This window comes from Ursus arctos, unplaced genomic scaffold, assembly GCF_023065955.2.
Source record: "Ursus arctos isolate Adak ecotype North America unplaced genomic scaffold, UrsArc2.0 scaffold_14, whole genome shotgun sequence".
NCBI lineage: Eukaryota > Metazoa > Chordata > Mammalia > Carnivora > Ursidae > Ursus > Ursus arctos.
The window spans coordinates 51,498,491-51,515,657 of NW_026622808.1; the positions used below are offsets into that span (position 1 = coordinate 51,498,491).

Here is a 17,167-nt window from a genome sequence, read left to right on the forward strand (position 1 = left end):
ACCAGCCTTGTCAGGCCCCATCTAATCTCTGGAGATCGAACACGAACACTTGACTCAGGCAATGGTCTGTGTAAACAGATAGGCCCCACACCATTTCCTGGAGACCAGTACACTCAGATGCTGGCGTCCGGCATAGAAAGACTTCTACTTGTTGTTCCACATGGAAATCCCCCTTGCTTATCCCAAACTTAAAAATGGCAGAGTGGCAAAGATACACTTCTTGGGCACTTAGGTCATAAACCACACCCATACAGCTCAGTATATACCTTCCATCCACTCTCTCCTGATTGAAAGGGTTAAATTAAATCAGCTGGTGTGCATGTGCTGAGTTACTGGTTCCCAAGTTGTACCAATGTCTTCAAAAATCCCACCAACATAGACACAAATAAACTCTTCCTCTCTGGGTTACTGAAGACGTATTGCTTAAGTCATTCATCTGTTAATTAGTCATACGTATATCTTCTACAGCTTGTTTTCATTTTGCTTTGAGATTTTTATTGATATTTAATGCATATATTTATGTTTTGTTCCATTACGATTAGATTATAAGTTTTATGAATTCAGGGAGATGTTAAGGGTATTTCTTCATATCTTCTAGCCAACCATGGGACTGTGAACCTAAGATATGCTCGTTTTTATGTTAATTTTCTTTGGTAAGAGAACTATGGGGAAGAACATCTGCTCTTTGAGTGACTCAGTGTCCAACCTCCATTTCCTTAGTAGGCTGACTGATTATTCCTCTAGCCAACAATAATGCCAAAACATTTAATTTGTAAAATGTATTCAGTTAAATGATTAGAAAGGAACTCTGCAGGTAGGATGAAACCAACAAGTGACCTTACCGCTCCGGAAAATGTAAGACAAAGCCTTAAACTGTGATATATGTATTTCTTGAGAGATAATTTAGAAAAAAAAAAATAAGGCATGATCCCTCAGTTTTGTCACTTTCTATAAAGTGTAGAAGTTTCTAGAAAGCAAACCTTGCCACATCTGCCATTTACGAATTCAGGGGTCAGCAAAGTTGTTCTGGAAAGGCCCAGATAAGAAGTATTTTAGGGGGGCGCCTGGGTAGCGCAGTCGTTAAGCATCTGCCTTCAGCTCAGGGCGTGATCCCGGCGTTCCAGGATCGAGTCCCACATCGGGCCCCTGGGCTAGAAGCCTGCTTCTTCCTCTCCCACTCCCCCTGCTTGTGTTCCCTCTCTCGCTGGCTGTCTCTCTGTCACATAAATAAATAAAAAAGAAATTTATAAAAAAAAAAAAGAAGTATTTTAGGCTTCGTGAATTATATGTTCTTTGCTGCAAGAATGCACCTCTACTGTGGTAGGAGGAAGGCAAGTCTAGACAACAGCAAACAAGGGGGATGGGATGGTGGTGTTTCAATAAAACCTTTTTCTTTTTCCTTTTTTTTTTTTAATAGAAGGAAATCTATTAACTCACAGAATTCAAGGAAGGGTTGAGGAAACACATCACGAAAAAGGTAGGTAAGAACCAAATGGCAAGAACAAGCGGATCAGGTAACTCCAGGGCTGTCGAGTCTTCCCCTGCTCTTGACTCTTTCTAGCTTTTTCTTCCTTCTTACATGAGATCCTTAAATGATTACACCTACCTCGTTGGGTCATTATGAGAATTAAATGAGATAACACATTGCAAAGAAATAAAATACCACAGTACTCAATAATGTCAATAAAACCTTTCTTTAAGAAAAAAAATAGGGGGCAGGCCAGATTTAGCCAGATGGGCCCTGTGGCTTAGTTCACCAACCCCTCGTGTAGTCTGCACATTTAACACAGCACTTTGTACCTAGAACCTGCCCAGTCAAGGGACTGAACAAATGGCTGAGACAAGTTTAAAATATTTCTGGACTATAACCATGACAATTCTAATTGTGAATATCACATTTCAGCTTATGCATGATGCCTTTCCCTCTGTAAACACATGAATGACACAGTCTTTCCATAAATGTGCACAGCGTACGCATCTAATCCACAGCACAAACTTGCAGTTGGGAAGACAAGTGCATATGCAATGAGCTAATCGGAGTATCATAATAAAAATGCACGTAAAGGCATTTTCACTTACTACTTTTGGATGGTGAATGCCTATTGAGTTGAAATGGAAATATCATGAGTAGGACGAAAAAAATGAGGCAAGGTAAGCAATATTATCACAGTATTATTTATCATACACATTAGGATCAAAAATAGTCAGGAAAGAATGAGCATTGTGTCATTCTCTCCCAGTCTTTAACCTTGTAAAAGGTTGTTGAGTTCGTAGGGAAGATAACAAGAGTCAATACAAGAGGCTATTAAAAATGGAACTATGTCTTACCACGCAACCTTGAAAAATTAATACTTAATAATTATAATAATAAAAGGCCATTTCTGTGCCGTTTTAGGATGTTACATATTATTTTATTAAATTTTCCCAAAACTCTTTCTTCCTTTGGCTCTGAGACACATGGCTCTGCTGTTGAAAAGCAAAAGACATTTTACGCACAATTTTCCCTCTACTCGAAAGAGGTATATTGTGCCCTTCAGTGAACATAAAATTGATATTATCATCTCTTAGTTTATATCTCACTACTTAACCTTCAGATTAAAAGTTATTGGATTTGAATGACTAAAAAGACATCATGTCACCTTCCCTTCAATGTGGAGACAGGGGAGTTCAGGATGAGAGAAGGTACAGTGATAAAAACACGGATTTCGGATCAGCCGACACCTTCCCTCTTTTGACAAGTGACCGTGATACTGACGCTTCCCTGTGCTTGTCTGGATGATAAACTGTGTGACAAACGGTTTACTTTCAGAAACTTTGCTGAAGACGAAACTGCATCAGGAAGGTAATTTTATTTGGAGTACAGTCGAAAAGGAGCAGTCTAAAAATAAGGATGAAAGAGTTAATTCAAGGAGAACCTTAGGGTTACCACCTTAAAAAAAATCTTACCCCTCTACTGGCAGAAGATACTGGAAAATGTTCTCTCTGAGCTGCTTTCCCTCCATCTGCCTCTATGCAGGGCTCGACTTAAACACACAAACAAGGCCCTGACATCCCTAAGCAGTTTAATCCATACCTCGTCAATGAGTCTGCCAATAGCACCAGTGTTTAATAATTACACGTCGTATTTTTCCAACAAAAGAAACATAACACGCACCCCCTTTCACCCTAAAAAACAAATTCATTCTAAGAAGCTTGTGTCAATATGAAACAGACTTTATCAAAGATCTAACTTGGTAGTTTTGTTCTCTAAAAGAGATTAAGTCCATTCCGTGATCAATAGGAACACAAGGCAGTTTATCAGCATTTCCCATGTGACTTGTGGAAGATATACTCATTAGTAACTGGCAAAGGCTAAAGGGAAAATACTTGATAATTTTAATCTGAATAAACATATACAATCAAAAGAGTGAGTTTTCGTGATGTAAGAGGATGTCGTTTTTTAAACAGCCTTTAAAAAAAAAAAAAAAAAGGACTTTTCCAAACTAAGTCCGTTCCTTATTTACAAGTTACGTTTGTGCTGGTGCACAAGTTGTGTTTGTCCGATAACCGACCCGTGGCACGTGAGAAAGGAGCGTGGGTTGTCCTCCTGATGCCCTTCTCTTCTGTTCCATGGTGCCACCATTTTGCCAGTCATTCAGATGGGAAATGCTGACTCATCATCCTTCATCACTCCCACTCCTTGATGTTTTCACATGTCCTACTTCAAAAGGCTCTGCTGATTTTCCAGCACTCCCCTCAACACTCTCTTGTGACCATGGCCCTCCTTTCTCTTCCTATTTCATTCATTCGCAGAGTCTGTCAAAGAACCGCTCTATGTCAGGGGCTGTGCTGTGTGCTGGGGAACATCAGGGAGTAAGAAAGGGCCATCCCAGCCCATACGGGTCCTACAGTTCACCAAGGTATTCAAGTGTAGGAGGAGAAATGCAGAGAGCAAGGCGGTAAAGGTGGTCAATGAAAGCGAGTCCTCAGTTAAATGAAGGGAGAGTTAGTGGCCCATTACTAAATTCAGGACTTACCTCAAGAGCCCTGTCGCTGCTATTAACCTCTCAAACATCTCTTTCCTTCCAAGCCAGGCCAGGTTCAACCTTCTAATTTACGTTTAGTACCCCTCGTCCTGAATGGCCTTTCTTCTCCGCCTAGAAACCTCCCCTGGCTTAGAAACCCAAGCCTCCAACAAGCTGAACCCAGGTAACCTTCGAACCACCTTCCCCCTGTCCCCACCCTTGCTCTTCAGGCTCTTCAGGCTCTAGTCAAATAAACTCCAAATTAATTACTCTACCATGCACATTTCCTCACACAGGTGGTGCAGGGATTAGCTACATGAAAGAATACGCAACAAACGAATAAATGCATTTCAAGAACTCCAAAGTGAAGAAACAAAGTTAATACATAGTTTCCAGTGTAGCACATTTATTAGCTCACTTGGAACAAAGCTGAGGCCAGGCCAGTATGTGCAACCCTCTTCGCCACATTTTCTTGTGAGAGGAAAAAGAAAAAAAAATGTGGTTGTATTTCTCTGAACCAAATCAAACACAGTATTTAGCGAAGGGCCTCTGGAATGTTACAAGTAACACTTCATAATTACAATAGATTGGAGTTCAAAGACCAAGTGATGAAAAGAAACTTTCTAATACGGGGTTCAATTCCCTATATAAACTTCCCTTTTGTTGCTCCATCTACCACTTGCATTTATATTGCCATTCTACTTTGTCATAAAAGCAGTCACCTTGTAACCCTTTTTATCAAGTAATCTATGCACTACCTAAAAGTACACTCGACTCCATCAGTCGAGCTATAGAGGTTTACATTACACAAACATACCAATTCTGCGTGCTCAGCACTACTTGTCAATAAACGCCAGCAGTTGCAAAACAGCAAAGTAGGTTCCTTGCCTTCGGAGAACAGATAGGAGTCGGCCAGTTTTGCAAAACAAACTCTCTGCAATCAGGGAAGCTAATCTGTCAACAAATTACCATTAAAGTCATACCTCCTGAAAGTTCAAAAAGAGATGTCTGATTAGACAAGAGAGAGGGGGGTATTTATTACTACTACTACTACTAGCTCACGGGTCAGAGCTTAAAATTACCTTCTCAAAGTAGGGATGCTTTTGTTTAAAGTTGAGGGTACACTTCACTCCTGGTGAAATGTGGCATCTAGCTTTCTATGTACTTGGCTCTTTTTTTGTTGTTTCTCATGCCATCTTACCCTTCAACAGAGAAATTAATGACACACAACTATTCAGTTATCAAAACTTGAAAGGATTTCATATAAGGCTCCCATCAGAAGTTACCTAAATCTCTGACAATATTTTGATGACAGGGAGGTAAAAACTCACAGAGCAAAGAACTAACTTCAGCAGTCAGGGTGGAGTATACCTTTTCCAGAAAGAGCCACCAAAGGAATTGAGAAAAAGTGGAAGTCTGTTATCATTGTGGCTGTTTTTCTTTATTTGTCACAGTTATCCCAATTTCTGCCTCACTTTTATTTCAAATTGTTTGTGTGCTTTTTGCTAACATTTTGGTGGCACCAATTCCTACTACAAATTTTTGATCATCAATATTTTCTATATTTGAACTCTACCTTGTGTTCAAAAAGAATATATCAAAAGGTAGAGTGAGTCCTTTAAAATTATAGTTTGAGTCTTCACCCACCAGTGAAGGAAGGTGCTAGCCCCTATCACAGTGCCTGCCTCAATGAGAGAACTCAATAAATTAAGATCTTCTTCTACCCTGCCTTCCAGAAGCTTCCCTTATCAGACACAGAGATGCTGACTATGTTTTTTTCCTTCCAGTGACATCGAAAGACCCACCTTTCAGACACAGTCCCTGGCAGCGACAAGGCAAAAGGCCACTTGAGGGCATTCCTAACAAAGTTACTAAAGCAACCTTTTGCAAAGAGAAGAATGGTAAGGCCGAACTGGCCATTGCTACCTCGTCTTTATACTAATCCACACCTAATCATTTGGGCCTCCCTAGGTAGAGTGAGGAACGAGGCAAAGGATGGCCGCAATAATGGTAACACGGTTCCCACAAGGGAACAGGAGTACGAACGAGAAGCGCATGGGGACGGTCTCTTTCATTGGAGCTTTCTGCCCATCCAAACACACACAGTGATTTCTTCCAGGTGTCGTTTTTCACAGGGGCACTTCGAGCTGGAAATGTTGGCAGGACAACCTCCCTCTTTTGCTCGATATCCACTAGTCATTTTCGTAACAAGAACAAAATGAGGCTATTCATTCCGCCATTTTGAAAATGAAGAGAAGAATCTTTAATTTTTGTGGCTTGGTTTATGCTAACATGTTCACACTCTGGTCATTATCATTTGGTTACTCACATTCAGGAGACCCCAGGATATAGACCCGTGATTCTCCCAGGCCCCTCTGATAGTATATTTTCTATATCCTTGTGAATATACACAGCCTCATCTCCTTCCTGAGACCTCTCCTACTCCTCCTGTCTCTCTGAGCTTCTCTGGTCCTGGGCAGTGACTCATCTCTCACCTGCTTTAATAGCTCATTGGCAAAATGCAACCCAATGAATCCCTCTTCTTCCCGCTCATGATGTTTCAGAAGCTACTTGTCCTTCCTTCCTCTCTTAATGCCTCAGGATTCATTCAATGCTTTCTTCTCTTTCTTTTACGTTATTAACAGGAAACATGTACACAGACACACGTTGATGGTGGAGGTGTACCTTTTGGGCCAGAAAGTCCAACACTTTAAACCAAATGTCAAAGAACCAATGTCAATGAATGAAACAAATACTTCACTTATCCACACTCTCTAAATAATCCATATTCAAATCCCATACATACTGTATCTTTTTTTTTAATGTCTTTCTCATAGACTACCTCTATACTGCCCTCCTCATATAAAACAATAGCCACACCTCAAAACCACAGCAACCAAAGCTCTCTCTATACTGATTTGCAGACAATAAAACTGCCAGGTGGTACCCAAAAAAAAAACCCCATCATTAAATGGAATGTTGTTAAGAAATAGCTGTTTTATTTAACAGCTATTCATTTTTATTGAATAAACATTTTCTAGTATGCATTCTGTTAATTGACCTGACAGCATATGCTGTATATGGAGAAACTTCTAAACATTATGCTCTATGTAATATGCTTATCTGAAAAAGCTCTCATTTGCAGCAATATGGAAATAAAATTCTGCTTTCTAAAATTCAAGACTTTTAAAATGCATTAATCCACACAGTTTATGAAATTGCTCTGGACATTTTAAAATCCTTTCTTTAGGAAAAAAAACTTCAGTAATTGGTAATAGTATTTGTTGCTGAGTTTCATAATGGAGTAGTGCATATCCAACACAGAACTTTTACAGACCCAGAAATGGGGCAGGCATAATAGGAAATAAAAAGCAGTTATGGTATCGGGTAAAGAATTACCCAGTGGCTAAAAGAAATGTTCAGAAACTCTATCAAATTATATTATTAGGAAAGTATTGTTATAATAGTTTCATGGCCCAGATCTAAGTAGACTTGAAACATTACGGAGATAATACATTTCATCTTGAGGAAGGAAGACAGTTGGGGAGTGTGTTGGCGGGCTCCTCCAGCTACTGGCAGCACCTCTCCTTGGGCGATGGCTTCTGAGTGATGATGGCATCTTGCAGAACTACCAACCCCCCTGCCGAGAGGGCCACCAGTGAGCGACGCTGCTGGGTGGGAGCTGGAGCAGCCTGGAGGGTGGCAGGCTCCCTGACTTCACGAGCAATCCATCCCCTAACAACTGTTGCCCTGTAGGAATATGGGTCTAGGGTTACCAGATCTTCTGATTTTTCAAGAGAAGATGGAAAAGCCAGATTCCCCCTACTTTTCTAGGTTGGCACCTAAGTAATTCTTTTTTTTTTTCTTTTTTGTTTTTAACAATTCTTCTTAGACCTAATTTAGCCAACCTATAGACGAGTCCCAGCATAGAAGTCACTCATTCCACAGCTAATCTTTGTGAAAGCTCTCCATTCTGAAAGGGCACTTGCTATCATTTGTAATTATCTTTAGTAATAAGAATCAAACATGGAAAGGCTTGCATTTATTTTAAAAGTCCTGGCACTAGGCAAAAATTCTCCCTATATCGTCAACGATTGCACTGGTGCAACTGGAAAATCCTATAACGTTCAGTGTTACACACAGCGTAATTAACTCATTTTTATACCAAGCCCTTTTAAGCCACATCTTTTTGTTCCATGGACTTCTAACATATTTTACAGTTCTAATTCTCTTCCACTGTCCTACATTAATCAAAGCTGTAACCCCTGTTGTCTTTGTACTACAGAATCAGAATGTGCCCCTGGCGAGGAATGGGGGAAAAGTCAACAGGAATTAAATTTCAGTGCAACTGTTTACTCAACTGTGGCCTGCAGTTATTGAAATTTTATCCGTGGTTTTGTGTGACTACCGCAGTAATGAATTCAGCATGGCTGTGATTTTCTCACTGCTGGTATTCTCACTTCAAGGAAAAACCTGTAGACTAAAAATGACGAAAACAACCAAGTCCATCGCGTGGACCCTCGCATTTCTCCAAAGCGCTTAATTGTTGCAGTTTTCGGTCTGGAAGGAAACTAGGATCACTCGTAGTCCTGCAAAACTTTTTCAATCCTTTAGTTTTTTTTCTCAATTCATCTACAGATTTTCTTGTCCTCCAACAACCTGTGAAGAGCCTCATCATACACTTCGAGGGGCAAACAGCTGTCAGTATTTTATTTTAAAACACTGAAAGGGCCTGCCAAGCACAGTATGTGGGGTTTTAGCCACAATGATAAATCCAGCTACTCACTCTCTTCCTAAATCACATCGATAGCAAATAAAAATAAAATTGGTATGAAAAGTATTTAAAAAGAGTTTCAAAGTACAATCAAAAGGTATTGACATCTATAACACATAACAGCGTGTTTTCCAAAGTGGTCGCAGCCAAGATAGAGAGGGGAGATGCGAATACCTAATTTTGTTACTCACGCTTTTTAAGGAAGATGCTGTTAAAATGTACTTTCTTAACTGTCTTCTATGAGGCTAATGTATTGTTGCTGTTATTGGTGTGTGTGTGGGGGGGTGTGTGCTGATGGTATACATGTGAAGACTTTGGATGACTTACTACTTTACGATGGTAAATGATTTTCAGTCCTTCATATAAAACACTGAAGAAGTTAATTTCCAATTTATTTAATTAATGTACCCCTAAATACTAAGTATGTGGGGTTCACACCCCACGAGAGCACCACACCTCAACTGCTCCATGAAGAACCAGCGGACCTTGGCCTCTGTAGGGTAAAGACACAGAATACAGCACTCCAAAACACCAAACTACTGCTCGTTCTCAATGTAAGCGTAAGTACCTAACAACACCGCGTGAACAACACATGCGCACGCACGGACACCTTCCTACCATCTGAGGATCTGTTCTGCTAACCAGGTCAGCGGTGAGAATTCAGCCATTTGCACTCATTTAAGCGCACAACCTTCCACACAACATACATCATAAATTCCAGCTGATGTGATGCCCGAGGTGCAGGCACAGAAGGGTCTGGGCGGCCAGGGAGAGAGACCACATCCCTTAGGTGAAGCACGTCTGCTAGTTTCCGTTTCTTTCTGTTGCAGCTTGCCCCCACCAGGTTCCACTAACTTCTCACAGACTGACAATGTAACGATTCTTCGTATTTTAAAAACTTCTTAGCAAGAAGAAAATAAAACGTGCTCAGAGCCTGGCAAAGGCCATAACCCTCATACAAAAAGGGATTCCCTCTACTTCTCTGATACGGTTTTCAAGAAAATGGTTTGAGAACAGGTTCGCCTTCCTCCTCTTCATCCCCCAGAAACGATTTCAGTTGCTTTCAGTAAGGCCCAAAGACGCGTCATTCTTTTTTCACCCTTCTGCGATGGCACCATAACTATGTATTGAGTAAATGAATCAAGGACTAAAACGGAACAAAATCCGCCCATTATCATTAACAAAAACAAATCCTATTTTCTGATTCCAAGAGAGGCTGGAAAAACAGTGCTGTCTTCAAGCGGGTGCTATTTTCTTCTTTGAATTTCCCTCAACACGTGGGCCACACAACACCATTTTCTGGGTCACCTTTACCATTTGGAAATATTTAGTCACTCACAGGTACCCCCTGACACGCCTATGGAGAACGTAAGGAGAATGAGTATGTCCCAATTTACATGCATTTGGGGGAGCCACCAATAAGAGCTAATTTAAAACATTAAGAGGACTTAGCCCCACACCAGCCACCATATGTACACAAGACACATAGGTCAGTGGCCCACACCCCGAAGTTCCCACAGGTAGCTGGAGGCCATTTCTTACACTTCAGCCTGTGCTGCTGTCGCTCTGCCTGCTGTATACACACCCCTGCCCGTTTGTTTCTACTGTTCTGCTTCTCTCCTGGTTCACCTACTCCCTCTTCTATCCCCTATTCTTTTTATCCATTACCCCTCATTTTGTGTCTTTCTTCACCAGGCTCAATAAGCCTGCTTATTATTATTACTTTTCAACTCAAGCATCGGGAACCATTTCTCCAAAGATTCATTTTAGTCCAAATAGTTCAGCTTCAGGCTGCCACGGTGGGGCCTGGGAAGGGCGCCCCGAGGCGCGCTCAAGCTCATCTTTAACAACTGCTCTCCAAGATGGGGGGGGATGGGGGGGGGGCCCAAGGCTCTCAGCTCCCAAGGACCGGAGCACTAGTCTCTGAAGGCCACCACCGGGGCGCCAGATGCCGCTGACGGCCGGCCTGCCCGCCAGGCGAGCCTCCAACACTCCCGGGCGGCGAGTGCGAGCGGCGAGCTGGAGAGCCGCCCCCCGCCCCGGCCCCTCCCCAGCCCCCCGCGCCCGCGCAGCCCGGCGGCCCCCGGGCCACAGTACCTGCTGCTGCTGCACGTGCACGAGCTCAGCGGCCCCCGCGTCCGCGGCCGGCGTCTCCCCGTTGGACCGCCCTTCGCGAAGGCTGGCGCACTGGAGCAAGTGGTTGCCGCCGCTCGACCCGTTCTGGATGGCTGAACCGTTACTTTTTGTCTCAGTCCCAGATTCTTGCATCATGACTCAAAAACCTGATAGAGGGATTTTCAGGAGGGAGCGGGGGAGAGAGAAAAAAGCAGCTGTTAAAACAGTTGTTGGACAGAAGGAGAAGGGCCCTGCCTTCCGTGTTGGCCAAACTCTGTAAACAGTTGTCCTTTTCTTTCACTCACTTTTGGCCCTGGGTCGTGGGCTAGTCCCTTAGGGTCTGAGGACGGAGGGCGGGGGTCGGTCCAGCTTCAAGGTTTAGTAGTGGGCCTTGCAATAGACTGTTTCGCCTTGGAAAAAAAGTACTTTCGGGGGAACTCAGGACGTATGGTTCAGTTTCTGTGGATTGTATCTGGATGTTTTGCTCAAAAACCAGTAAGTCATTGCGAGCAGCACATTACGGGTAACATTAAACGTTAGTGCGTGCGGGCTCTGCGTGGGGGTGGTACACTCCTAGAGAGAGTCTCCGACTCCTCCATCAAGACGTGACACACACCACCGGGAGGGCCCCTGAGGTCACTGGAGCTGAGCACCCTTATAGTCAAAAAGCCAAGAGCATTTGAGGATTCGTACTCCCCAGAACCATTCAGGTACTGGAAAGTATTCCTAATTGGCCATTCCAGTAAGATCGGCCACATTTAGAGAGGAAAAAAAAATCACCGCTTTTCGGGAGCTGAAAAAATTCAGACTCTGATCTTTGTCCTAGGGTTAAAACTGTCCTAAGAAATCCTATTCAAAGTTAGGGTTTTTTTTCCTGCTGGATTACTAACCTCTAGTTTGGTTTAAGGCCTGAAAGGTCTGGGACAGCTTATATTTATTTTGGAGAAAAATCTGGCCTTAGGCACACCAAAGAAAAGGTCTGAGTGTGAAAGTATGAAATGTCTAATAAAAAATATTCACACACATGTATGTGTGTATATATATGTGTATGTATATATGTGTGTATATATATGTATGCATGTATGTATATATGTATGTGCATGTATATATGTGTATATATGTATGCGTGTATGTATATATGTATGTGTATATACATATATGTATGCGTGTATGTATATATGTGTGTATATGTATGCGTGTATGTATATATGTATGTGTATATACATATATGTATGTGTATATGTATATATATGTGTGTGTATGTATTTATATGTGTGTATATATATGTATGTGTGTATGTATATGTGTGTGTGTGTGTGTGTGTGTATATGGTATGTAAGTCCGTATGTATAGTGCATGATGAGTAGCTGGAGGATATCACCTACATACATGTAAATATATTTCACATTCGGCCCGGCTACTCTCTAGGTACAAAACCATTATCCTCCGGAGCCAATTCAGCTCTCAGTAAAGGCGTCTGATGATGACAAAAGATAGATAATATTTACTCATACCAAATGTTACCATCTATTGATCACCAGTGCTGTGCCAAGCCACTTGCAGGTGATTTATGTATATTCACCAGTTTAGTTCTGAATGCCACTGGTCTCTCCAGGATGCAGATGAGAACACTAGGGCTCCACGAGGAGCCTAGATTTAATTTGCCCAGCATAAATCACTAGTAATGGTGCAATCCGGATTTGAACAAGTTCATTCTGATGTCAAAGTTCTTAACCATGTGTTTTCTTACAGGTGAGATGCAGTAGGGAGCAAACAATGAAATGGCAGGGTCATACTCCAAATTCAAAGACGAGGACTTTCAACAGGAAAAACATAGTCACTAAAGGACCTGACGGTTCCAATATCGAAGCTGAGAAGTGTCTGCATGTTAGAACTTTAACGTGAAACACCAATCTCGGATAAAAGGGCTGAAAACTTAAATAATTTTGCATTGTGGAAAGACATGCACAACACCATGGATTTCTCCCCACCCATGAAATATGTCACAACAGGGAAACTGAAACACTTGGGACATCTTTAGAGGAGGCCGCCCTCTTGCTAGAAGCTGGTTTAAGTCCCTTTTCTACCGACCTCCCCAAACGTGTGATGGAAAATTAAAAGCAGAAAAATTCACATCTTTCTTCATTTCCTTTCAGTGTACTGTATGATCCAACTTGAGTACAAACTTTATAAACCCAGAAGACTTATTTTTTAAAGTTAATCCAATTCTGAAGGGGATTAAGAATGGCATTTTTTGTTGACAGGTGGGAAACAAACTCAGAAGCAACAGCTGATTCACTCTCTTCTCTTCAGATCAGACTTTCCAGTAATTAGAGTCCTTTAAAAACCGCCTTTATATCTTTACAGTCTGCAGAATATAGAATCTATCAAAAATACGACTAAAACTTTCTCTAAGAAGAACCAGGCAATACAAGTACCTCATTTGTTGCCAAAAAAGGCATTAATTTGTGAAATTGAGGGGTTTTCCCCCCAATGTTTCAGTTTCTGTTTCACAAACATGCCCATTTGTACAGAAATGAAGGAAAGGATGGCGTTTAGGCGTCTGAAGGCGAGGATGGTTGTCCTAGAGTAGGTAACAAGGAAACTCGCTCAATTCTTTAGGTATGTCACAAGCACACCTCAAGAAAAAACAAAAACATTTTTTTAACTTTCTAGAAAGCCTGCTCATATCAGCGAATGGACCCCCAAAAGATAAAAACATGGCTTACACATGAAATCCATACCTGCCCTGAGAAGGGGGCATAGCTAGCCAAATATTCTGTCCTCAGAGCTATAGGAAAGAATGCTTCTTTCCACACCCTGTGACCATCGGGATGCCTGGCCTCAGAACAGGTGTCTAAGAGACTGGCCCCGCTTCTGTTTCCTGGGTTTGACACCGTGGTCGTGGGTGGAGTACGAACAGTCTCCAATCCACAATTTGATGAGAAGGTTTTGCTCTACACAGTTCCAAGAAGACTGCCAAGTCCTCCAGGAGAAGTTTTGCAGGCATCTCGCCAAGCAGCTTGGCTTGCGAATCGGGTCTGTGAGAGTGCAGGCATTGGGACCGAAATTGCATAAAGGATTATTTTGGTCTGAGGATGTCCTTAATTAGTCAAGTGCTAACAGTAGTATGTAGGTTGCAAGATTTAAAATTTCCCATAATCTCCCACACCAATCAGGAGAAAACAGCTTTTTGAAAAGCACATGTGAAAAATTAGGAGTGTCGATGTCTAAGAACATTTCTAACAATATCTGGGCTGGCAATATTTCTTTCTATGGAATGTTCCAAGCCATTTAATAAGGCTTTATGTCTGTACAACACTTCACAAGCTACAAGGCTCTCTGAGGTACTTTTCAAACTCATAACAAGTCCATCAGGGAGAAGAAGCAGGTGAAATTTATCCCCATTTTACAGATAAGAAAACAAAAGCCCAGTAGGTTAAGGAATAGATACATCCATAACCATTTCCTATTTCAGATGTGAACTTGTCCATTCAATGAATGACAGCGAATTTCCCATTTGCAAAGTCCTGGGCAAGGTGGTACATTCGTAAATGAATGAAAAGAAAACTAAGTAATTCCAGGAAAGACGGTATCAAGGTGGCAGGTAGGCAAATAAAAGCATCTAAAATACAATGATGAAAGTGTCAGCATTCTTTAGCAAACACCTCTATTTGTCTTTTTCTATTGAGTTTTACAATTTGGGAATCATCTGAAAGGAGGTCAATGTATACAAGAGGCACGTGAGCTTTCTGACATCGAACAGTGTACCTTCTTTTCTTAGAGGAAGCTTGTCATAGACACTCAGTTTGTATAACCTCCGTTTCCCTCTGGGACTCCTTATAACCAATGAACTACTCTGCTCCACGGCAAACCGAGAGCAAGAAACGATACACAATCACCCCGAGCACGCGAATATGGAGGCATGGCACCTGGAGGACATGACCAGCCCTCCCCACTAACAAGCCCTCTGGAAACAAAAACAAATCTTCCTCTGGCTTCTTGCATGGCTTCTCCGAATGAGCTGGGCCTGTTTAAGTCACATATGATCCATTCAACACAACCCTGCAAAGGCTGAGGCTGTAATCACATGGACGTCAGAAAGCTAAAGGAAGCCAAAATGGCCCACATCTCGTCTTGCTTGGAAACATGACAGAGCTACTGATTTCAAAAGATCGATTTTTGTGCTGAAGGAACTTGTAGAAAAGGATAAGAACTGAGTTTAGCGTGCTTATTTATTGTCGCTGCCAACAGAGCATACTCTGGAAGTATTCTGGAAAATTCATAATGTCCAGGCCAATGTATTTATAGTAAATTAAAGCAATGCTTTATTATTATGATTATTTCCTTGGTTACAGTGTTGATGCTGAAAATTTAAGGAAAATAAAGCCCTTGTTATCATGCTTGTGAAAGATTTTAAGCTAACAGAAAGTTCAGTCTTGATTCCAGGGCAGTTAATTAAGGTTGACCAAGTCAGGCAGAAGTAAATTAACTTGGCTGATCAATTATTTATATGAAGCAGAATAAATGCCCTTAAAGAACTTGGTCTGTTCACGAAAGAATGTGTAAATTAAACTAAACATAGTTTTGTAAAATATATTCCTACTTCTATGGGGAGAAGAGGAGAAGTTAATGGTGAAACCACTTGTAGGAAAATGATGATAGTGATGACACAGTCCTCCCCCATCCCAAAGCAAAGATCCTCTTTCTCATTGTTCATCCAGTGCCAGAAAAGAAGGAAAATGGAAGGCATTTTGAAGAGATAACAGAAGCTCTTGGGGGGGGGGGGGGAAGGAAGAGAGGGAGCAAAGGAGGGAGGGGGAAAGGAAAGAAGAAAAGGAGGTAGAGAAGGGAGGGACAGAGAAGGGGAAGAAGAAAGGGAGGGAGGGAAGGACAGAGGGATGAGGAGGGAAAGAAGAAGACAGCAACTCTAAGAATGGAGAGACCCTGTGAATGTCCGTATTTTGGAACTACTGAACAAGAGGCACGCTTACTCCATCATCTGTCAGACTCCGCGCAGAGTTTGTAGACGGGACTAGAATAAAGGTGGGAGGCTATCTCTAGTTCTAAAAGAAGGACTCACGTCGCATCGTGATGATTCAAAGTCCACATCGATCATGTTCATGAGATTTGGGAAAGAAGAAAAACTTGTGTGTATTAAGATACAAAGCATACACTTACTTCTGGGTTCATCAGATAAATGAACGGCTTCCCTTTAAATGTGCAAAAGGTCTACCTGGCAACAAAATACATATAAAGGAGTTCTAAGGAGCAAAGTGCAGCTAAGGGGAGTCTTCCCTGCCGGCCCGGAAACAGCAGGTTGGCACAGGACACTAACCCAGAGCCTTACTCTCCATCTTCTTGCAGGAGTTCCTCTCAGTCAAAACAGGGACTCAAGAACAGAAAGCATCCTGAAGAAAGTCTAGCTTTGACAATGGAGACTTCGCATTTCCTAGCACATGGCACGTGCTTTGCAAGTGTTCACCCTTCATCTGGCCAGATGCACTACAGCAGGTGGCTGAGACAGAGGAAGGGCTGGTGGAGGGATTACAAGTGAAACTGAGGGGTTCAGGAAACAGGTGAAAAAAGGGCAGGATGGAAGAGCCCCAAGTGGCCCCAAGATGCAGAATCATGCCACCTAAGTGGGGATTTTATAGCATACTTTCAAAGGAAAAAGGGGGGGGGGAAGGGAGGAGGAAGACTACAACAAGAAAAACAAAGTAACACCGGCTGATTATTTTCACATCTGAGATACTCCCACAAGTTGTGAATGAACCCTCCAGACACCACTGCCTGCCTATCCACCGCCCCCAATGGCAGGGGTCCCATGCCACGGAAAGACCATCCAGAGGCCAAGTTTAGGAAGAGAAGTCGATGTGGTGACTGTGTTATGAAGGCACCATCTTCCAATACCAAATTTTCATAATTATAACAGAAAGGCGTAAATTTTCTAATGCATGGCAGTTCAAAAAGTAATCAAGGGAATGAGCCGGAGGGCTATTTTAATGTATGCAAAGCTAGTGACCCACAGTAAATGGGAGGTAAGCTACAATGAATGCAAAGTAATGCACACATACTGAAGTCCTGGTCTGATGAGGGACGGCTAAAATTAACACCCAATTAATTTCCGAATTGACAAACAAATGAAACCCATAAATCTACTTTCTCATTAATTTTCTTGTGGTATAATTTAAAGCAGTAATATGAGGGCAAAAACTGAGCATTATCCATCATAAATATCAGAAAGATAGCACTGTAACACCATAAATTATGC

The 17,167-nt window shown here is 42.0% G+C and overlaps 1 protein-coding gene across 15 annotated transcripts in view; it reads right to left on the reverse strand.

Moving 5' to 3' along the window:
- Positions 1–17,167, reverse strand: part of FOXP1 (forkhead box P1) — a 571,962-nt gene that overhangs the window by 216,561 nt on the left and 338,234 nt on the right. For all 15 annotated transcript variants that reach the window (XM_026501232.4, XM_026501233.4, XM_026501229.4 and 12 more), the window contains one exon: positions 10,876–11,060. In XM_026501232.4, coding sequence (XP_026357017.1) covers positions 10,876–11,049 — 174 coding nt within the window. In that variant the 5' untranslated portion in view covers positions 11,050–11,060. The remainder of the gene's footprint in view (positions 1–10,875; positions 11,061–17,167) is intronic.